Genomic DNA, 25543 nt, shown 5'->3' on the forward strand with positions numbered 1-25543 from the left:
CACGTTACTGGATGCTCATGCGAAATGCCTGTAGGCTCATGCGTCCTTTTGAGGAGGTGACAAACCTAGTCAGTCGCACCGAAGGCACCATCAGTGACAACACATACATTTGTTTTCTTCCTGGAGTGTGCCCTGCGAAGAGTGCTGGATCAGGCCGTAGATGAGCGTGAAGAGGAAGAGGAAGAGTTGTGGTCACCATCACCACCAGAAACAGCCTTATCAGCATCGCTTGCTGGACGTGCGGCAACGCTGGAAGAGGATTGTGAGGAAGAGGAGTCAGAGGAGGAATGTGGCTTTGAGGAGGAGAAGGAAGACCAACCACAACAAGCATCCCAGGGTGCTCGTTGTCACCTATCTGGTACCCGTGGTGTAACCCTTACACTACCTGATCGATACAACATCATACCTGATGTTTTAAAGCACGTTATTCCAAACAATTTAGGAATGTTAGGTGATTTATGCCCTTTATGGATTAAAACCAGACTCTGCATCAACTATGTAATTTTCCATGGGAGTTTTGCCATGGATCCCCCTCCGGCATGCCACAGTCCAGGTGTTTTGTCCCCTTGAAACAACTTTTCTATCACTATTGTGGCCAGAAAGAGTCCCTGTGGGTTTCAAAATTCGGCTGCCTATTGAAGTCTATGGCGGTTCGCCCGTTCGCGAACATTTGCGGAAATTCGCGTTCGCCGTTCGTGGACGGAAAATTTTATGTTCGCGACATCTCTAATTATAGATTTTATTTCTGTCCATCATTATATCTATACACAACTTCACTGTTATTTTTATATTGCTGTATTCCTGATATTCCTACCTCTCTCCTTTCCCACATGTTGCCCTGTTGTATAATGGCCGCAAGGATACATTCAGCATTTAGGAATCAACTCAACGAATGGGGCGTCAAGTCACTTCCTCTATGACGTCGCACCCATTCCAGACCTTCATTTGTGCATCCTACATCTAAACAGCTATTATACTGTTAGAAACACAATGTATACCTCACTCCCCACTCTCCCTTCATATGAGGGATAACTGTTATACAGACAGAACTGCAACAATGCCATTTCGGCATGTATGTGTTCCAAGCTGGAACACAGGATATCACCATGATGGATATACACTGCGTCACTTCCGGCATGACGCATGCGTTCCACCATGGTTATGTCAGGGTACCTGTGATCTCTACCTCCAAAAGAGGTAGAGACTTAGCTGTTCCACCATCCAGACGGTCTGATGACTCCCTTCCCCGCGGTCTATCCGGTCATGCAAGGCCGGCCGCGAGGGAGTGACTGCCTTTTACACCATCTAGGCAGGAAGTCATCATCAGGACACTCCCCCGGATCGACCTGTCAGTCAATTGCTGCAGGACCAATCAGGACGTCTCGGAGGTGTGGTTACTGCTCTGAACAGGGTATTTAACAGAGCTTCCTTCATTAGCTCATTGCCCTGTCGTGGTTCTAGCTTGTTCTAGTCACTCAGTGCTTGTGTATTCTATTTTCCCTTTTGGTTTTGACCTGGCTTGTTTACCTTACTCTGCTTATCTCTGTTACCCTTGATTCGGCTTGTCTCTCGCTTACCTGTCTTCTGTTACCCTCGACCTCGGCTTGTCTTTGACCATTCTATACGGTACTACTTACGTTAGTCCGGCCATTCTAAGGTCCGGTATACGTATCTGGCTACTGCGTGTTGGATCCCTGTCCCGATCCTGACATTACGACAGGGCCAATGGATCCTGCAAGTACAAACAGTCAGCTGGCTTCTCCTGATCCTAGGTTTGAAGCCATGGATCACAGAATGGATCAGATGGCGCTTGCGCTACAGGCTCTATTATCTCGTGCCAATAACCCACCAGAGGAGATACGTAATACCCCTGTTTCTCCTGTCAGTTTAGGTCTAGAGGTAGCCACAGTGGGTGCTTCTTCTCGCATTACCCCCCCCAGTACGCTATGGTGGGACTCCTGAGAAGTGTCGTGGTTTTTTAAACCAAATTAGTATCCACTTTGAATTGCAACCCCGCTCTTATCCTACAGATAGGGCAAAGGTAGGATTTATTATCACCCTACTTATTGAGAAAGCTCTGAGATGGGCCAACCCACTATGGGAGAACGATAACCCATTAATGTATAACTATAACGCATTTGTAGCTGCTTTTAGAAGAACATTTGATCCTCCAGGTAGAAAGGTTAATGCAGCCAGATTACTGTTGCGCCTGAGACAGGAGAACCGAACACTGGTGGATTATGCACTAGAGTTCAGGTCTCTGGCGTCAGAAGTCAAGTGGAATGAGCAGGCGTATATGGATGTATTTTTGAATGGCCTATCTGAAGTAATCCTTGATGAGGTTGCTACCAGAGAACTCCCTGAGAATTTAGAAGATTTAATTTCGTTCATCTCTCGTATAGATGAACGTTTAAGAGAGAGACAGAACACTCGAGAGAGGAACCGGAGACCTTCTTTTAGGTTAGCCCCCGCATTTCCAAGTCCTGACTCCACGGTATCTTTGCTTCCTGAACCTATGCAGATAGGTTATACCCGCCTCTCTGAGGAGGAAAGACAGTACAGGAGAAGAGAGGGTTTGTGTATGTATTGTGGAGCCAAGGGTCATTTACTCTCGAACTGTCCTAACCGTCCGGGAAACGCTCGCACCTAAGTCTCTCTAGAGGACAAGCCTTGGGTGTTTCTATTTTGTCCTCTACTCCTAATTATAAAGATCACAGGCTTCTGCTACCAGTTTCCTTAACTTGGGAGAAGGAAGTAGTAAGGGCTATGGCATTGATAGATTCCGGTGCTGCTGAGAATTTTATCGACCAAGCCTTTGCTATTAAGAACAATTTCCCATCCCAGCTAAGGGAGACACCCTTGGCCGTTGAGGCCATAGATGGTAGACCACTACTAGACCCTGTTATCTTTCGTGAAACCATACCCATTAGTTTAAATGTTGGTATCCTACACGTGGAGAATTTATCTCTTTTGCTTATTTCATCCCCTTCCGTTCCCATAGTTCTGGGGTACCCATGGTTGAAGAAACATAACCCTATTATCGATTGGGAGTTAGGGGAGATACTCTCGTGGGGCCAGGGTTGCCAGGATAGGTGTTTATGCAAGGTTTCTCCATTAGCTAATGTTAACATACCTGAGACTCCTATTCAGTCCACAGAAAGACAGATACCAGACCTTTACCTAGACTTAAAGGTAGTATTTGACCTGGGACTATGCCTCCGAGGGGCCATGTATATCCTTTGTCTGTTCAGGAAAACTTGGTTCTAGAGGAGTATATTCGGGAGAACTTAGAAAAGGGATTCATTAGGAGGTCTTCTTCCCCGGCCGGGGCTGGGTTCTTTTTCGTTAAGAAAAAGGATGGCACGCTGAGACCTTGTATCGATTACCGAGGCTTGAATAAAATAACTGTCAGAAATGCCTATTCTATTCCACTTATTACCGAGTTATTTGATCGTCTTAAGGGCTCCAAAATCTTCACCAAGTTAGATCTCAGAGGGGCATATAATTTGGTGAGAGTCCAGCAGGGACACGAGTGGATGACGGCGTTCAATACTCGGTACGGTCACTATGAATACACAGTTATGCCGTTTGGACTTTGCAATGCTCCTGCAGTATTTCAGGATCTGATTAATGAGGTACTTAGGGAGTTTCAACATGATTGTGTCATTGTCTACCTAGACGACATACTGATACACTCTAGGGAGATTGAAACTCACCATAGACAGGTCAGAGCGGTATTACAGAAACTTCTGCAACATGGTCTATACTGTAAATTGGAAAAATGCAGCTTTGATCAGTCTCAGATAGATTTTCTTGGTTACGTGATTTCTGGGGAAGGTTTTAAGATGGACCCTGACAAACTCCAGTCTATTTTAGATTGGCCATTACCTAAGGGACTCAAGGCTATTCAGAGGTTTATTGGTTTCTCCAATTATTATAGGCGCTTCATTAAGGGTTACTCGTCTATTATTGCGCCCATTACCAATATGACCAAACAGGGGGCAGAAACTAAGACGTGGTCTCCTGAAGCTCTCGCTGCTTTCAAGAGGCTCAAAGAACTTTTTGCTTCTGCTCCAATATTAGTCCATCCTGATACGACTTTGCCGTTTCTACTCGAGGTCGATGCCTCTGAGACAGGAGTAGGTGCAGTTCTGTCACAAAGATTAGCGGTAGATAAACCATTACACCCGTGTGGTTTTTTTTCCAGGAAACTTTCTGGGGCTGAGAGTAGATATGACATCGGAGACAGGGAACTGTTAGCAGTCATTAAAGCCTTAAAGGAGTGGAGACATTTGTTGGAGGGGACCCTACACCCTATTACGATTTTGACAGACCACAAAAACTTGTCATATATATGAGAAGGCTAAGCGCTTATCCTCTAGACAAGCTCGTTGGTCCTTATTCCTGACTCACTTCAATTATGTACTGACTTACAGACCTGGTTCTAAAAACTCTAAAGCCGATGCATTATCTCGCCAATATGAACCTTCTACTGTACCTGAACCAGTTCTTTCTTCTATAGTTCCGAAGTGCAATATCATTGCTAATACGAATCTCAGGATTCATTCTCCATTACTGGCCGAGATCATTAAGTTGCAACATCTCGCACCTAAACAGACCCCTGCGGGTCGTCATTTCGTTCCTCCTGCTTTTCAACTGGAACTTTTACAGTGTTTACATAATAGCAAGATGGCGGGACATCCTGGTATTCGCAAAACTTACGCCTTGATCTCTAAGGACTTCTGGTGGTCTACTTTACGGAGGGATGTTGAGGAGTTCATCGCTGCATGTGAAGTTTGTACTAAAACCAAACAACCCCATACGCTTCCATGTGGACTCCTGCAACCCTTGGAGGTTCCAGAGAAACCATGGTCCTGTTTGGCCATGGACTTATTGTCGATCTACCTATCTCTAAAAGACAGACTGTTATCCTCACCGTGGTTGACAGGTTTACTAGGATGGCACACTTCATTCCCCTGCCTAAACTTCCGTCTTCTCCCGAATTGGCAGAGATATTCGCCAAGGAGATTTTTCGCCTACATGGGATACCCTCTCAAATTGTATCGGACAGAGGCTCCCAATTTGTTTCCCGTTTTTGGAGGTCCTTCTGCTCTCAACTTGGTATTAAATTAAACTTTTCCTCTGCCTATCATCCTCAGTCTAACGGAGCTGCTGAACGTACCAACCAGAAAATTGAACAATATTTACGATGCTTTGTTTATGAACACCAGGATGATTGGGTCGGTTTGATTCCTTGGGCGGAGTTTGCACACAACAATCTCGTTTGCAATTCTACTCATTCAAGCCCCTTCTTCATGAATTATGGTTTTCATCCGTCTATTCTTCCTTCGGATTCTCCTTCCCAGGGGGTGCCGTCGGTTGATGTTCATGTTGCCAATTTGAGGAAGTTGTGGGATCAAACTCGACAAATCCTTGTGCACAACTCTATGTTGGTCAAGAAACACGCTGATAAACGTAGAAGGGCGGCTCCGGTCTTTGTTCCAGGTGATAGGGTATGGCTGAGCACGAGGAACATCCGTTTAAAAGTGCCCTCCATGAAGTTCGCTCCTCGGTATATTGGACCCTACAGGGTGCTGACCCGTATCAATCCGGTTGCGTATCGTTTAGCTCTTCCTAATACCTTACGCATTCCGAACTCGTTTCACGTTTCATTGCTGAAACCACTCATATGTAACAGATTTTCCTCCACAATAGCCCCTCCTCGCTCCGTTCAGGTGGAGGGTCAGGAGGAGTATGAGGTCAACTCTATTATTGATTCTCGAATCTCCCGGGGGAGAGTACAATATCTGGTTGATTGGAAGGGATATGGTCCTGAGGAGAGGAGTTGGGTACCTCAGGAGGATGTTCATGCTCCCCGTCTCCGCAGGGCGTATCACTCTCGCTTCCCATCTCGTCCCGGTTCATTCCGCCCGGTGGGCGTATCTGAGAGGGGGGGTACTGTCAGGGTACCTGTGGTCTCTACCTCCAAAAGAGGTAGAGACTTAGCTGTTCCACCATCCAGACGGTCTGATGACTCCCTTCCCCGCGGTCTATCCGGTCATGCAAGGCCGGCCGCGAGGGAGTGACTGCCTTTTACACCATCTAGGCAGGAAGTCATCATCAGGACACTCCCCAGGATCGACCTGTCAGTCAATTGCTGCAGGACCAATCAGGACGTCTCGGAGGTGTGGTTACTGCTCTGAACAGGGTATTTAACAGAGCTTCCTTCATTAGCTCATTGCCCTGTCGTGGTTCTAGCTTGTTCTAGTCACTCAGTGCTTGTGTATTCTATTTTCCCTTTTGGTTTTGACCTGGCTTGTTTACCTTACTCTGCTTATCTCTGTTACCCTTGATTCGGCTTGTCTCTCGCTTACCTGTCTTCTGTTACCCTCGACCTCGGCTTGTCTTTGACCATTCTATACGGTACTACTTACGTTAGTCCGGCCATTCTAAGGTCCGATATACGTATCTGGCTACTGTTTGTACTCTGCGTGTTGGATCCCTGTCCCGATCCTGACAGGTTACAGGAAATGCCAATTACCACACCAGGAAGTTAGAGACTGCCTATAAAATCGGAACTTTATGAGGATGATACCACACTTCTGAAGAAGCCTTTGAGGAAACGTGTAAAGTGATTCTCCTTGAGTATTTTTTTGTTTGGTTAATAAATAGTGTATTTTATATTTATATTCACACTTTTATTTTCTATTCTATACTTCCTCGTACCATCATATTCCTTGGTGGGTATTATACCACCAACACTGTATACACCAGAACAAGTTCTGCTCTGGTAAATGTGAGTACGTTATACTTTTTATCTACTTTATATTTACGAATATTTATTTCACCATTGGAGCATTTTGTTGTTCCGTCCATGCGCTGAAACAGCTGAGCTCTGAGATAGCTCAATTAAATGTGCGTGTAATCACATAAGATCACACGTCACTCACTTATTGTATATACTGTATTGCACCATTATTGTTTCTTCTGCTCTTTTTTTGCGTATATAACTTCATAATATTTGTGTACGTATCAAGTTTTGTATATACTCTCTGGGCGCGGTTTCTTTTTCTTTTTCTACCTTCTAAACCTACCACTACCCGGTACAAGGGTTCCTCTACTATGGGGAGGGGTCTAAGTTTAGCCCTGGTGTGGTCATCCCTCTTTCCTATTCTTTGACACACATTGCATGTCTACAGTATTGCTGTAAGTCCCGGGTGACTCCAGGCCATAAGAACACCTGTGTCAGCCGGTCCTTAGTCTTTTTTATGCCTAAGTGGCCTGCTAAGGATATATCATGGCTGATTCTGACCAGCTCAGCATGGTATTTCTGGGGTACTACTAATTGTCTCTTGGTCACTTGATTCGCTCCCACCCCGGTTCCTCCAGTCACCTGGTACAACAGTCCCTTCTCTCATTGGAACCGTTCCTGATCTAACTCCCCCTGCGTGGTGTCTGCCTCCCGCCTATACCCACCTAGTGTGGGATCCTCTCTCTGTTCTTTCCCAAAGTTTTGTGGGGAGTGGCGTTTATGGCCAGGGTTGGGGGTATCAGTTCCTACCTGGGATTCCTGAGAGTCAATCGCTCATGCCTGCTGCCGGGTGGTTACAGGTAATGCTCCCTCCAGGGCTGGTGGAACAAACTGGGAGGTTAAACACCCCAAGTCATTTCCCGGGAGTACTTCTGCTGGTAAGTCTGGCATAATTCACACTTCGAGGGACTTATCTACGGTACCGCAATCAATATTTACCCGGGCTGTAGGCAATTTGTGGATGGCCCCTCCGGTCACCCTAACGGCAATGGTGCGTCTGGTATATCGGGATGGCTTGACTCTGTGTGGCTGTACCAGGTCACTGTAGCCCCGGTGTCTCTCAGTCCCTGGGCCTCTTGTCCATTCAGCCGTACCACTTACCTGTGGTGAGCCCTGTTGTCACCAGCTTCTTATACCGGATTAACCTCATGGAGTACAGACCAGTGTTCTGCTGTTCTCTTATATAGTCCTCCTGGACACAATGTGCCACCACTCTTGTCAGTGGTGTTGGTCGCCACCCCCATATGTCTTGGCTATAGCCAGGGCTATAGATTGAATATCTTAATCTAAGTGCAGCACTAGGATATTTGTGCACTGAAATATACATTTCATTCTGCGTGGCCCCACTCTCTGTATATTGTGAGGAAAGAAAACACATTAATGGAGGCATCTTCTGCCTGCAAGTACTATTTTGAGTATACTAGGAAATAATAGATATATGTGTGCAGAATAGGCGTTTTGAATAATATGACAGTAATACATTTACTACAGCAGCTACATAGATATAGGGACTCTCCTCCCCTATAGAGATATGTATAAATTAATTGTACACAAAGTGTGAAGGAGAATATATATAATCAACCACTATAGTGACTTACCCCTATGGTTTAACACAATATTCAGCATACAAGGAAAATACCACAGTATATACATTTGAAAGAATAAAACTAAATATAGTGCAGTATCGTAGTAGGAAAGTTTACAAACAGTCACAATAGTCTCACTCACATGGGCCAGAGCCACTTAGAATAGGTTCAGATCTCTTGGGTGTGCGTGTGCTATGGTGACACTGTACCTCTGTATCGCTTCTTGTTCAGATGATCCCCATATATATATAAAATAAGGAGGGTATGGAAACAAGGGAATCAAGGTGGCTTCTAGTGTAATAAGTTCCACAAGATAGAAATAAATGCAGTGAAAAAGTGGCTTCTCACCTTCTCAGGAGCCTAGACCTGGCTCCTGGTATATAAGTGAATGTGCCTTTAAGGGGGCTACAACCCATCTTATTGCAGCAAAGTGGAAGAAGGTCGACTTGTGTTCTTGTTAAAATAAAATTTATTAAACAATTACATCAAAACTTAACAAATCAAAATAATAAAAAAGTCACAAATCTTCCTTCCCGAAACGCATTTTGCTGTATAGTAACAGCTTTCTCAATCGGAGTCCATCATTAAATATCCCCTTGTTCCTGCTGATTGGTAGTTCACTTACATCGTCCTCCAATTAGATGCTTCTATTTCATAGGCGTGCGCTTGAATCAGCTGTGTCCGATGGGGTATTATAGCCCAGTCTCATGATACCCCACGTGATACATTTCATCACGCACGGCATCATGGATGGGGCATGCTTACACTTGTTCCATATGTATATTGTTCGGCCATATTTCTTGAGGTAGATTCATTTACATGCCGGTATAGAGAATAAAGATATATAGTTGTCCATCTTCCCGGCTAGTTAGGGATTTATATGGCTCAATGGTAATGCATGTATAAAAGGGAACAAATGGCAGAAACATAGTATATTAATATAACTTCATTATACAAATGGTATAAATATACACAATTGAAATATACACAAATACAATGCAACTACGTGCAGTTAAGTTGGAATGTCTAAATCTTATCCATTCCTTAACTGTATATTAAAGTTCAAGTGAATACAGTTTAATCAGATATTATTAAAGTGAAAGGTCGTTGTCCTTGTGGTCATTGCGGCGACATTCCCACTCACTAAGGGGAATGCCGCCGATCTCTTATCTGCAGGTCTTCACCCGCCGTGCTCGCTCATAACCGGCAGGAACGTCCCGGCGGCAGTCCCACGTGGGTGTGGGAATGCCGCCCATCACTATCCTCTTGTGATGGCTCCTCCTCTTCTTACAGCGGTCGCCTCTCCAAACATTAGAGACGCCGGCCGCTGCAGTTTTACAGCAAATAAGGGTTTCTACATTTAACCCTTAAAGGGCCAGTTTTATTTAAATCTAATTAATGTTTTACCTACACGCCCATGCTCACATAGGACACAAGGTCATGCGTTTAGACTAGAAGAGAGAAGATTTTGTCTAATGCAAAGGAAAGGTTTTTTTTACTGTAAGAACAATCAGGATGTGGAATTCTCTGCCTGAAGAAGTGGTTCTATCAGAGTCCATACAGATGTTCAAACAGCTACTAGATGTATACTTGCAAAAACAGAATATTCAGGGATATAATCTTTCAATGTAGGGTAATAACTGCTTGATCCAAGGATAAATCTGACTGCCATTCTGGGGTCAAGAAGGAATTTTTTTCCTAGCTTGTTGCAAAATTGGAAGTGCTTCAAACTGGGTTTTTTGCCTTGTTTTGGATCAACAGCAAAAAACATATGTGAGGAAGGCTGCACTTGATGGACGCAAGTCTCTTTTCAGCTATGTAACTATGTAACTATGTATGTAACATGCTTCCCTGCAGCCAATCAGCTATTTAAGCCTATTTTGTCCATTACTATGGGCCCTGTCGTGGTTTCCATTTGGCTATCCGAGAGCGCGTTCCTTGTATTGATTTCTTGTGTACCTGACCTTGGCTTCCCTTATTGACTATCCGATCTCTGTATTCCTTGACCTTTGGCTTGGCTTCTGACTATTCTGATATCTCCATTCCTTGACCTGTGGCTTGTTATTGTTTGCGTTATTTTTTTGTCTTGGCTTTTCCCTGTCTTTTTGCCTTTTTGCCTTATAAGTTAAATTTTTGCCTTATACATTAAATCCGGCCATTCTAAGGCCCAGTAATACGTCTAAGGTATTTACTTTATATTTACTTAAGTTCTGCATGTTGGGCATCTACAGTAATCCTGACAAGTACATCCTAGCCCTGGTGCTAATTGTAATTTTAAAATCTAATGGAATACAACATGCTATCACTAGGGATGTGTATTATGGTAAAATAATGCATACACTGATCTCTCAGGATGTTCATAAACAATCAGATGGCCAGGCAGACATGTGAGTCTAATTAAACTGTAGCTGTACAAAATAATTATTCATGCTATCTGTCTGCCTGACAATCAGTCTGTCTGTCTGTTTATAATTTCATTGTTAGTTTATTTTAACATAGATAGATAGATGATAGATGGGTAGACAGACAGACAGATATATCTAACATCATAGGCGTGCGCACGGGGTGTGCCTGGGCACACCCTAATCCCCGCGGCACGCCTATGGATTGAGTCCTGCAGGAACGGAGTTCCTGCACTTTTTTTGTGCAGGAACGCCATTCCTGCAGGCACTCAGCGTCCCCCTTCCTCCCCCCATGTCCCCCCTGTCATGGATGGGAGGGGGGGGAGCAAGAGGTTATGGACCCCCCCCCGGGCGGCTCTCTCAATATCAGCCGCGGCGAGGGAGCTGTGAGCTCTCTGCTCCCTCTCGCCGCGCGCTGCTTGCTGATGCTGGGAGGCGGAATATGACGTCATATTCCGGCTCCCAGCTACAGCAGACAGCCCGTGCGGCGAGAGGGAGCAGAGAGCTCACAGCTCCCTCGCCGCGGCTGATATTGAGAGAGCCGCCCGACCCACTGGACCCCAGGGCCAAGTCCACGCCAGCACTCCAGGTAGGGAGGCTGGGTGGACATTTTTTTAATTAAAAAAATACTAATTTGTGTGTGTGGGAATGTGTGTGTGTGTGTCTGTGTGTGTGTGTGTGTCTGTGACTGTGTTTGTGTGTGTGTCTTTGACTGTGTATGTGTGTGTTTCTGTGTGTGTGTATGTGAATGTGTGTGTGTGTGTGTGTGTGTGTGAATGTGTGTGTGTGTCTGTGAATGTGTGTGTGAATGTGTGTGTGTATGTGGATATGTGTGTGTCTGTGAATGTGTGTGTGTGTGTCTGTGAATGTGTGTATCTGTGAATGTGTATGTGTGTATGTGTATCTGTGAATGTGTATGTGTGTCAGTGTATGTGAATATGTGTGTCTGTGAATGTGTGTGTCTATAAATGTATGAGTGTGTGTGTCTGTGAGTGTATGTGTGTGTGTTTGAGTATGCGTGTCAATGTGTGTATATATATATATATATATATATGCACACACACACACACACACACACACATACATACACACACTGGAGTGTATATTTTTTTTTGGGGGGGTGGGAATCTTGGTTCCCACACTTTATTCCCCAGGACTTTATTCTCCCCTGTCGGCTCACGCAGAACCGGCGCTGAGTGTCGGCTCTGCTCTAAGCCTCCATGGGCCGGCGGGGAGATCAAAGATCTACCTCACCGGCCCACAGCAGCATGAAGGGAGGCAGGAGAGGACCCGGGGAGCTCTAGACAGCAGCTCCGCCAGGTTCCTCTGGCGATATCTGAGCGTTGCCGCGGCAACGCTCAGATCTCACGAGAGTTAACTCTAGCCCCGCAGGCTAGAGTTCACTCTCCACTGGACCACCAGGGATGGCACATGGCAGCAAGGATCCCCCTCCCTACATAAGATAAGAAGGGAGGGGGGATATTTACTAATCTGCCCCCACCTCCACAATCTGTCCAAACATACAGCACACACACACACACACATGCAGCACCCACACACAAAAAGCACCTACAGACATACAGCACTCTCACACAAACAGCACACACACAGCACCCTCACACACACAACACCCAAACAGCACCCACACACATACAGTACACATACAGCACCCTCACACACACAGTACACTAACCGCACCCTCACAAACACACACAGCACCTTTACAAACACACAACACCCTCACACACAGCACACTAACAACACCCTCGCAAACACACACACACAAACAGCACCCTCAGAAATACATGACACCCACACACATCACACAAACAGCACCCTCACACACACAGCACCATCACACACACATCACACAAACAGCACCCTCACACACACAGCACCCTCACACAGCACACTAACAGGACCCTAACACACACACACAAACACCCTCACACACAAACAGCACCCTCACACACACACACACACAAACACCCTCACCCACATAGCACACTACCAGCACCCTCACACATACACACACATAGCAGCACCCTTACACACACCACCCTCACACAGCACACTAACAGCACACACACACACACACACACAGCAGTGTATGTATATATGTGTGTGTGTATGTGTGACAGTGGTTGGGTAAGTTAATCTTTTCCTATTTAAGTAGAATTTTGTCATATTGTATTTTATGTCCTGATGAAAGTCCACAGTGGTGGACTGAAACGTCGACCCTCAGAAAAACTGGAATAAAGGTTTTTTTCTTTTTGACTATTTTAAGTCCTTGAGTGCTGGCTTTTTCCTACATGTTATACATTTGTGCAGCCGAGCACCGGGCAGACACTTGAGGAAGGCTGGAGTGCAACTCCCATCAATCTGTATGTATTTTACCCTATAGCCACTAGGGTTTGGAGTGTGCACCCGCTCCGTTGCTTAGTATTTTGAGCAATTTGTGCCAATCACTAGTTCATCTACTTTCTTAGGACTTTGAATTTTTTTCCCTATATCTATCCACACCGTGGAAGTTTTTTAAAGTGACAAGCATTAAAGATTTTTTATTTTCTATTTTTAATTGGATTTGCTTATTCTTACCACAGGCTGTTTAGTATATGTTTTTGGATATATAGCTTGATGGATAATTTTTTCAATGATTCTGGGGCAACAGCACTACAAGCCCAAACACTACAATTTACAGAGGCGGAGACTAAAGATATCTTGTGGGATGTAACGACAGCTGCACTACCTAATACCACCACGGTAAAGGATGTATATTTTCAACTATTAAAATTGAAAAAGAAAGAGATTGACTTAGACCTACACGGACTGTTTCTTTTGGACTATCACCGTGCTAAACAAATCCCGCGAGGATTTCGTGTGAATAATATCCCCACTATAGGTCGCCTCAAGGCACATGTATGTAGAGATTGGACGGCTGTTCTAAACAAATGTTCTTTGGACCTCATGCTGGTCATCATTAAAGATGTGAAAGATGATCTACAGAATATTAACAGCAAAATACTGGAAGTAGAAGATCAATATGCAATACTCCTTAGCTCACAGGAGGGAGTTACCCTAAAGGTGAAATTGGCCGAGGAATGCCTGAAATATAAGAACCAACTAATAAAGTTCAAAAGACAAAAACAAGAGAGAGTCCAGCAGGACTACAAAGAACACCAAGTGTATAGGTGGCTTTCTGGCGATAGACGCCCTAGACCAAGGCGTATGAGAAAGCGCATTATTAAGCCTAATATTAAAACGATCGACATTACATCAGGCGAATCTGGCTCAGAACAAGAAATCACCCATTCTCAAAGATATGATAATTTTTTAGCACCAGGGAGCCCACAAGACTCACAGGGCACTGTTACAAGGAGCAGAAACAGACACATAAACGGGGGAACACAAGGAGAGGCCAGAAAGGGTACCCACATTGGTCCAGGAGGGAAACCCCCAATACGACCTTAACTCCAGTATTTAACCTCTCAGATAGAACACTCACAGACCCGGAACTAGACATCTTAAGCAAAGGACTCTCGTTCATTCCCACCTCTCAACCTAATAAATTTCAATGGCAAGTGGAAATGTTTAAATTCGGTAGAAACCTCCGGCTCAGAGAATTTTTTGGGAAAGATAACAGGAAACAACAAAGGATGAATCAAACAACCAGATTTAAAACCATTAGTTCATTTGATCCTCCAACAAGTCATCCTGCTATTAAAACCTTCCTTACGTCTTTGAAGACTAATACGGATAGGATTCTCAAGGAACATCGAGCAAGACATAGCAATTTTTCCAAAGCTCAACACAAACTAATACAGGGCCTCTCTACTGACCCATCCATTGTGCTAAGACCGTCGGATAAGGGAGGGGGGAACGTACTTCTTAATTATGCGGATTATGCACTTGAAATCAACAGACAGCTAGCAGATCGCAATACATATACTCCTTTGGGATATGATCCAACCATCAATGTCGTGCACAAAATTGAAGATTCCCTCACCATGGGATTACGAGCAGGGTACATAGAGCTGGAACTGTTCAATTTCTTGAAGAAAAGCGATCCAAGAACACCAATTATATACACACTGCCTAAAATACACAAGAGTTTGCAGTCTCCGCCTGGACGCCCGATTGTTTCGGCTATCGATGGGGTTTTAGAACCCATCGCGAAATATTTGGATTTCTTATTTAAAGAACCGGTTGAACATCTACCAACATGCATTAAGGACACACGAGACTTGATCGGCAGATTAAAAGAAATTGAACAGATCCCCACTAATCTGGTGTTAATCACATTGGACGTGCAGAGTCTCTATACCACCATCCCACACGAGGGAGGTATCGATGCAATGAGACAAATTCTCTCTGAATCACCTTATTACAAGGGTCCCCCCATAGAATTTATTATGGAATTATTGGCGCTTACTCTTCAACTCAACTACTTTAGATTTGAAACGCGGTGGTATATGCAGCGCTCAGGTACATCGATGGGTGCAGCAATGGCGCCGATGTATGCAAATGCATACATGCATATATTTGAAAAAGAACACATTCTCCATCCGTATACAGAACAGATTGTACAGTATGTACGTTTCATTGACGATATTCTAATCCTTTGGAAAGGTTCGACGAAGGAGGCCGAGCAGTTTGTGAAGAACATCAATGACTTACCTTGTCCTATCAAAGTCACGGCTAATATCAATGATACAACTGTACAGTATCTAGATCTGGAGATTTTCATCGAGAAAGGTAGAATTGAGTATCAACTTTACTCAAAACCTACGGATAGAAACACCATACTCCATTTTTCAAGTGCGCATCCTGAACACAGCAAAAAATCGTTACCATATACCCAGTTTCTTCGAGTTTTTCGGAACAACTCCCGGGCAGAACGTGCTGAGAATCAAGGAGAAATTATGTACAATAAATTCCTTACGAGGGGATACAATCGACATATAATTGATGCAGCACTATGCAAAGCAAGATTGGAAATTGAGAATACTACGAATATCCAGCAACAACCAAAGGCACCTAGATTGACTTTTCCTATGAAATTTAACTCGGCTAGCACTAAAATGGTTCAAGCTGTGAAAAATAACTGGAATATCTTGACGGGAGATCCAACTTTACCAACAGTTTTTACCCATAATCCAATGATTTGTTACAAAAGGGAGCGAAATTTGCGAGACTTGTTAGTCCGCACTGACCCAGAACAGAGTTATCTGAGGGATCAGAATAAATTTCTCAACCCAGGATGTTTCCGTTGCTTAGGATGTGTCACCTGCGGGCACCTGATTCCCACGAAGTCTTTTGTTCATCCACATTCCCAGAAGAAATACTTGATTCAACATCGTATTTCCTGTAAAACGGACCATGTCATTTATAAATTAACATGTCCCTGTGGATTAAACTACGTGGGGAAAACAGACACACAATTATGTGAAAGAATAAGGGGGCATCGTTCGAGTATACGCACGGCAATCAGAGATGGCCATACCGATAAACCGGTGGCACGTCACTTCCTTGAACAGAAACATCCTTTAACATCACTTAAATGCATCGCCATCGACCATATTCCACCATCTAGAAGAGGAGGAAATCGATCTATAGCACTGTTACGCAAAGAGGCATTTTCGATTCAAGAACTCAATACCTTGGCCCCCTTGGGCCTCAATGAAAAATTATCATATATATCTTTTTTGTGATTTTGGACTTGAGAATTTAACACTCTGGCCCCTTTTGGCCTTTAAGACAAAGGACTACATACTATATATATCTAGTCTGTGAGTTGATAAGCTTTATTTTAATTATCCATTCCCCTGCACATATCCCGACCAGGGATGTCCCCTTATGAATTGAGGGAGACTAATATATAATTTTTCCGTCTATATGATCTATAGTCTAGTTCTATAGATGTTTTGGTTACTTATCACCACAGTATATAGTCTATAGCTGTGATGAGATGGTTATAGTAACCCTCATTGATATATTAGGGTACGAAGTGGTATGTACATGGGATGGTTATTATTATTTTTTACCACATCAATTGTGGAAATATAATGTATAGATTTATTATTTTCTTTAGTATAAATATTTGTCATGTCACTACCCTGAATTGGTGCATTGTCTTTAAAATCCCCCCAGAGGCCCACATTTGACATAGCTTCCAGAAAGGTTTTTCTCACTATTGGTACATGTCAGTGTAAGAGGAGACGATTATCTTTATTATTATTACTATTAATTATGTATTTTGGCACTCATCACACAGTTATCACGGGCATTTATTTTGATTGGGTGTATATTCACTACACTTTTGAGATTCACTTGTACATTGATTACGCATAGATGTGGGCACACAGCATTTGGATTAACTTGTAAGCATGAGCCTAGGTTGATAAACCCTATACATAGTTACTTATCAATACATCACAGTATAACATAGTTGAACTTATACATTGTCACTATTTCACTTGCCACTAAGTTCAGATAAACATGCACTGATCGCTTAGACCGATCGATTTATAGGTTATCTTGGTACTTCACTTGCTATTAAGTACAGATAAACACACACAGATCGTTTAGATCGATCTGTGTATAGGTTACCATGGTGATGGACACGGCACTTTCACAATCACTCTTAATTCATATTATTTTCGTAAACAGATTGAGTGATCTATTGGTATAGTCTCACTTAGCACTCATTTGTACATAGCACACATAGATTGTTGGTGCCGATTTGCTTATAAGATCTCCATGGTTACGTACACGGCATAGAACCTATGCTGGGAGTGTAAATACAGAACTCTGGCAAGAGTAGTCACTGCAAAGATATGTTACCCACAGACACATAACGGTAAAGTGGATGTACAGTTAATAGATGCATTTTTAGGAGTGCTCATGATTACATCCGAGCTTTTCCATCTGCTACCCTTAGCCTTGTATAGAGAAACATGTTTGGATCGCCGAGCGGCGAATAGTTTATTGGTTGCCATGGGGATGGGTCAAACACTGCGGACCGGAAGGGGTTGTGCCGTTAGACACACATGCGCAGAGGGAAGTGCACCACGCTAGAGCACAGGTGACAGTGGTTGGGTAAGTTAATCTTTTCCTATTTAAGTAGAATTTTGTCATATTGTATTTTATGTCCTGATGAAAGTCCACAGTGGTGGACTGAAACGTCGACCCTCAGAAAAACTGGAATAAAGGTTTTTTTCTTTTTGACTATTTTAAGTCCTTGAGTGCTGGCTTTTTCCTACACGTTATACATTTGTGCAGCCGAGCACCGGGCAGACACTTGAGGAAGGCTGGAGTGCAACTCCCATCAATCTGTATATATATATATATATATATATATATATATATACATATATATACATATATATACATATATATACATATATATATATATACATATATATATATATATATACATATATATATATATATATATATATATATATATATATATACATGCGGCGTGTGTTTGTGCTTTAGGGTGCACACCCTAATGCAATAGGCTGCGCACGCCTATGTCTAACATTAAGAGAGAATTAAGTAAATGTTCTATAATAAAGATGTAGGCATACACTGCAGATTTGGAAATGCATGTATGTGGAAACAGATGTCTGTTTGCAACAGTGCACATTGCTGGCATAAAATATAATATCTGCCATAAAATGATATTTTTCACAATCTACATCTGCAAGTCCTGCAAAAATGGCAAGGCAATCAACATCACAATTTTCTCAGAAGGGTGCAGCTGGTGAATAAAGTAAAACACAGGAGACAAAACCCTGGCATGAAACCTACAGCCAGAAATATGTTCAATCGTTCTGCATTTTTTCCATTTGCAGATGTATAGCATTAAGTAAACTCTTAGACAGTGACTTGTTTTTTATATTAATTAAAAATTTCCCAGCAGCATAGTACCAATTATAAGGGGCAATGAAGACAATGTCATACCATAGCTGAAGGCATGTGAAATATTAGGTTGTTGATACATACACCCTGTTCCAAATTATTATGCAAATTATATTTTTCTCATTTACCTAAATAATTGATGTAAATAACAGTCAGCATAATTCTCATGTTATCAACTATTAAGAGTACAATTCAAATTTTATTGAACAAACCTCCTAATGATAACAGTATTTTTTTTAAAACATAAAAAACGTACAATGCACTTTTCCAAATTATTACGCACAGTACGTTTCAAAACACTTTATAGGTTGTAAAGAACTGAAAATTGTCATGTGTTATGTTTGCAGCATATTTACTGAAATCAAAAGCTATTTCAATCAAACTTATAACAACATTTTAACTTTTACATTTTTACATTACATTACATTTTAACATAGGACCCCTTATTTGATAGCAGCTCCATTGAACTTGTGAGTTTTTGGACAGTTTCTGCTTGAATTTGTTTGCAAGATGTCAGAATAGCCTTCCAGAGCTGCTGTTTGGATGTAAACTGCCTTCCACCCTCATATATCTTTTGCTTTAGGATGTTCCAAAGGTTCTCAATAGGATTGAGGTCAGGGGAGCAGCCATAGCAGAGGTATTTTTTGCAGCACGAGATGGTGCATTGTCATGCATGAGGATGATTTCATTACGGAAAGCATAGTTCTTCCTTCTGTACCAGGGAAGAAAGTGGTCAGTCAGAAACTCCACATACTTTGCAGATGTCATCTTTACACCTTCAGTGACCCTAAAGGGGCCAGACAGCTCTCTTCCCATGATTCCAAAACATGACTCCACCACCACCTTGCTGACATTGCAGCCTTGTTGGAACAGGGTGGCCGTCCACCAACCATCCACTACTCCATCAATCTGGACCATCCAGGGTTGCATGGCACTCATCAGTGAACAGGACTGTTTGAAAATTAGTCTTCATGTATTTTTCTGCTCAATGCAGCCGTTTCTGCTTGTAAGCATTGGTGGCCGAATAGAAGGTTTATGCACAGTTGCAAGACTCTGGAGGACTCTACACCTTCTGTGGGACTCCAGAGGCACCAGCAGCTTCAAATATCTGTTTGCTGCTATGTAATGGTATTTTAGCAGCTGCTCTCTTGATCCGATGCATGGATCTGGCAGAAATCTTCCTCAATGTGCCTTTATCTGCATGTGCCTTTGTCTGTGCTTTGAATCAACCACATGATCACGCTTACGTTTTCGTGTACTGGCTAATGTTTTCATGAAATATCTAATGTTTTCATACCTCGTCCAAGGCAGGACGTTTTGCAGGATACCTATAACATATGATACGAAAATATTTCTACAAACACCAGTTTGTGTCTCAAAGACATATTGAATATCTATGATAAGCATTTTTCTCTACTATAATGTTTTAAATAGAAAGTATCATTAACACTAAACGGATATACGCTATATTCATACATACTGGAATCATCAAATATTAGTAAATAAACTGTAAAGTAAATAAAATAGCCATACTTAAGAAAACCATCCATTTGGTAGTTGAAAAAGCTAGCAGTAGAAAAGACGCGGCTCTCATTAAAATTCCAATCTTGGCAAGTGTTGTTTCTTCGACATGCGTTAACAGGCAATGAAAACTGCAGAGTAGGCATAATCCCTGCAGAAATGAGAAAACTTTTATTTAGATGTGTCACACTTATGTTGTTATCTACTCACAGGTTTATTTACTAAACACCAAATGTCAGGTAATTATTTCCAAATTGCTAAATTGAAGCTCATAATACCCAAGATGTGACTATAGTAGAGTTACAAAATATCCTTTCTACAACGTAAATTAGACGAGAAGAGATAGCATGTAAAGCAAGACAACTTCACAACATACAGTTTGAAGATCATTCAATTGCAATATTTCAAGATCTCTCTCCTACTATTCTAATGGCTCGTTGGGCTTCGCAGCCTATTACGCAATTACTTATGCAGAAACAAGTTAAATATCATTGGAACTACCCGTTTGCTCTAGTAGTACCACAACAAGGGAAGACATACACAATCATTATTCCAGTGGATATACCAGATTTCCTTCAGGCACTGGGACTCCCACCCCACCGATTGAGGTGGAGGACCTGACAGGGCTCTCTGGTAGCCCCATATCACAACAGCTACAAAAACCTAGATGGCAAAGAAGTGCCAAGAATAAAAGAAGTACATTAGCTCCTTCAGGGAGCAAGGCCTACTAACTTAAGAACTTCCTGATGACTTAGAGTTTAATGGGAGGAATAGTAAATTACTTATAGTACTTATAGCAACAATCCCAATATCTATATTTGATTATCCAGCTATCCCTCCCCCCTCTGAAAGATGCCGAAATGACTTGTGGACACGATTGTGTCTCCCACGGGGGGGCATCATAACCAATTTTGGTATGAGTTACTATACTCATATATTGTAAATAGACTTAATTTATTTATCTATCCCCTTTTTTTCTGCCTAAAACCTTGCTCTATGATAATCCCTCTAGAATAAAATGTTCTATAAGCTTTAATTTCTATATGGTTCAAATTAGCTTTATGTCTTTGAATGTTAAAGGCCTTAATTCCCCAAGAAAGCGGTCCATGTTAGCACAGGAGTTAGATAGGAAAAAAAAGACGTGGTATTTATTCAAGAACCCCATTATAAAGGTAATTTTAAACCGAGACTCAAAGTAAATAAAATTAAGCAGACATTTTATAGTAACTATACAAAAGGGAAGTCTAGAGGAGTGGCAATCTTCTTGACCTCAAATCTGAATTTTATTGAGCTGGACAGTAACCGGGGAGGAATTTTCTTAAAGGGGAAGGTTAATGACCAAATCATCACATAACCAAATATATATATGCACCTAATTTGAATCAGGCATTGTATTTAAACTCTTGTCTGAGGAAGCTGGAAGATTTCTCGGAGGGAGTTCTAATAGATAGCGGTGATTGGAATATGGTGTTAGACTATGCAATTGATAGCTCTTCACAGGCTAGAGAAACACAGTATCATCAGGGGTCATCAGTTTTAAATATACTTCATGGTCATCAATTGATTGATTGCTGGCGTATTTTTCCTCCTCTTGATAGGGATTATACTTTTTATTCACCAGCAGCTGATAGTTACTCAAGGATAGACATGTTTCTAATAAATCATAGATATTTGCATTTGATTAAAGGAGCCTCAATTGGAAATATTACATGGTCAGACCATGCCTCTATATTTTTAAATATTGAAGTTCAAGGAAACTATAGAAGGAATATAAATTGGAGATTGAATGAGACACTCCTTGACGATCCAAGGGTGATTGAGGATTTAAAAGCAACGCTCTCTCATTATTTTTTTAGAAAATTGTACAGGTTATATGAACGACCCATGGATATGGGAAGCTCATAAAAAAGGGGGATCTTGGTGTCAAAAGGAAAGAACAAAGGAAATACATGTGCTTACAAGAAAAATAGACGAGGCAGAGAGCAGTCATAAACAGACAGAAGAGAATTGTAAACATTTAATGGCATATAGATTAAAACTTTGATCACTTCTGACAGTTGAAGTACAGAGAACAGTCCAGATGACGCAAAGTTCTTTCTATATACATGGAAATAAAAGCGGGAAATTACTGGCAAGGGCACTGAAAGCAAAACTACAGAAAACATATATATCTAAAATTCAAAATAAATATGGGAGTCAATGTTACACCACAGATACTATAGCGGCCTCTTTCAGAGATTATTATCAAGACTTATATAATTTAACTTCCCTTGATAGTACACCCCCTAAATTAGAAAAATACCTCTCCAAGAATATTTTATTGAAAATTCTGTGATAAAAAAACCAATTAGAAGCTCAATTTACTTTAGAAGAAGTGTCTGCAGTAATTAAAATGCTTCCTATTAATAAAAGCCCAGGCCCAGACGGTCTAACTGCATGGTATTACCAACAATTTCAGACTATCCTTGGACCAAATCTTCTTAGGACAGTGAGCGGATTAACCCCAGGTACTTCCCTCCCACCCCCAATACTTAGAGCAGTGATTACAGTGATATATAAAATGGGAAAAGATCTGGATCTTTGCAATAGTTATAGACCAATTTCACTTATCAATCTTGATCTACAAATATTTTCCAAATTATTGGCAAACAGGCTTAAGCCCCTTATGTCTGGACTGATCCACCCTGATCAAGCAGGTTTTGTTCCTGGCCAGAGACAATACCACTAAGATCCTTAATGTTATACATGGAGCAACAATAAATCAAACTCCCATAGCCTTATTGGTAATTAATGCCGAAAAAAGGCTTTGACAGGGTGGATCAGTCCTATCTATTTTCTATATTGGAGGCTTGGGTGATTGGGCCTAGAATATGCAACTGGATACAGACATTATGTAGAGGCCCAACAGTCAATATCCAAGTTATGTTACTCATCAGGGCTGCCCTCTATCCCCGCTTATTTTTGTTTTGTCATTTGAACCATTGCTTGCGGCTATACGAAGGAATACAAATATTAAAGGATATAGATATACTGGAGGAGAGACAAAGGTAGCCGATTTTGCAGACAATGTATTACTTATGATTACAGAACCATTACATACGCTTTTTCAAATTTTAAAGTGAATATAGATAAGTGCGAAATATTGGGGGTCGGGATAGATAAAAGACTGAAAGAGCAAATACAGAGGAAGTATAACTATAAGTGGACAGGTACAGGTTTAACATATCTAGGGATACAGCTGTCAGTACAACATAAAGAACTAATGACATTAAATTATGGAAGGATGGTAGAAAATATAGGTAAAGATCTAAAAAATGAGATTTGTTTCAGACATTGCCTATATTAGTGCCTAGAGAGTTTTTTAGAAAGATGCGCTCCCTGTTCATATCGTTCATTTGGAGTAATAAAACCCCATTTATAGCTTATAATATACTTACCGTATATACTCGAGTATGCTGAAAAACCCCAACTCGGCTTATACTCGAGTCAGTCTGTATTATGGCAATTTGCATTGCCATAATACAGACAATGGGGGCTGTGGGGGCTGCAGAGAGATGTTACTTACCTTTCCTGCAGCTCCTGTCAGCTCTTTCCTCCTCCGCCGGTCCGTTCAGCTCTTCTGTCAGCTCACAGTGTAAATCTCTCGCGAGATTTACACTGGGAGCTGACCGAGGTGCTGAACGGACCGGCGGAGGAGGAGAGAGCTGACAGGAGCTGCAGGAAAGGTAAGTAACATCTCTCTGCAGCCCCCACAGCCCCCTCCTACACAGTGCCCATCCACTGGACCACCAGGGAAGGAGAGCCCCCCTCCCTGGCCAGCTAGCAAGCAGGGAGGGGGGACAAAATATATATATATATATATATTAATAATAATAAAAAAAATAAAAATAAAAAAATAATAAAATAAAAATAATAAAATAAAAAATAATAATAAAATAATAATAATAATAAAAAAAATGTAATGAAACAAAAAAAAATATTCAAATAATAATTAAAAAATAAAAATGCCCACCCCCCACCAAGGCTCTGCATCACACTCTGCATTACACACACACATACACACACTGCATTTATACACACACACTGCATTTATACACACACACTGCATTTATACACACACATTGCATTCATACACACACACACACACTGCATTCATACACACACACACTACACTCATACACACAGCATTCTCATACACACACACTGCACTCATACACACAGCATTCATACACACACACAGCATTCATACACACACACTGCACTCATACACACACACTGCACTCATACACACACACTGCACTCATACACACACAGCATTCATACACACACACATCATTCATACACACACACAGCATTCATACACACACACTGCACTCATACACACAGCATTCTCATACACACAAACTGCACTCATACACACATCATTCTCATACACACACACAGCATTCTCATACACACACACAGCATTCACACACACACACTGCACTCATACACACACACTGCACTCATACACACACACTGCACTCATACACACACTGCATTCATTATATACACACACTGTAATTAAATATTCAATTAATATAATTTTTTTAGGATCTAATTTTATTTAGAAATTTACCAGCAGCTGCTGCATTTCCCACCCTAGTCTTATACTCGAGTCAATACGTTTTCTCAGTTTTTTGGGGTAAAATTAGGGGCCTCGGCTTATATTCGGGTCGGCTTATACTCGAGTATATACGGTACATTACCTATCGATAAAGGGGGACTGGGCCTTCCACATATATACAGATATAACGTGGCAGTATTGTTCACGCGATTAAGAGAGTGGACGGCCACAGATAAGAAAAAGTCATGGTATGCCTTGGAACAGAGCTTTATAAAGGCTAGGTAACAGACGCCACCTTGGCAAAATCGCCAGTTAAGTGCACTGTTACCTACTGAGCCCAAGTTAGCCCAAGTTAGCCAACCTTGCCCTCACAGAGGCTGGTAAGGATGCCTAAGGTTTGCTCTTTGGCGACTCCTTTACTAAGGACTTGGGACATTTCGTTGGCGCATTTACAGCCCATGACAAGGCCCAAGCCTCCATGAGACGGGTATTCCAGGGGCGGGTCTCCACCAGGGCCAGCAGATTCAGGAGCCATCTGTCCGGTCGTACCTACTTCCAATCCCGTGGCTCGGACGAGGCTCTTTCCAGCAAGGCTCCAATTACCAGGAGACGAGTACCCACATCACAAGGATGCCCATGGCGATCCAGAGGTTTTCCGTGGTAACACCAGCTCCAGACCCCCACATGGTGA

General features: G+C 42.1%; 1 protein-coding gene across 1 annotated transcript in view; it reads right to left on the bottom strand.

Annotated features, from left to right (window-relative positions):
- Window positions 1–25543, bottom strand: part of LOC134585705 (proton-coupled folate transporter-like) — a 542847-nt gene that overhangs the window by 269360 nt on the left and 247944 nt on the right. Inside the window, exon 4 of the mRNA XM_063441161.1 lies at window positions 20259–20397. Coding sequence (XP_063297231.1) covers window positions 20259–20397 — 139 coding nt within the window. The remainder of the gene's footprint in view (window positions 1–20258; window positions 20398–25543) is intronic.

This window comes from Pelobates fuscus, chromosome 2 (assembly GCF_036172605.1).
Source record: "Pelobates fuscus isolate aPelFus1 chromosome 2, aPelFus1.pri, whole genome shotgun sequence".
In the NCBI taxonomy this organism is placed as follows: Eukaryota; Metazoa; Chordata; class Amphibia; order Anura; family Pelobatidae; genus Pelobates; species Pelobates fuscus.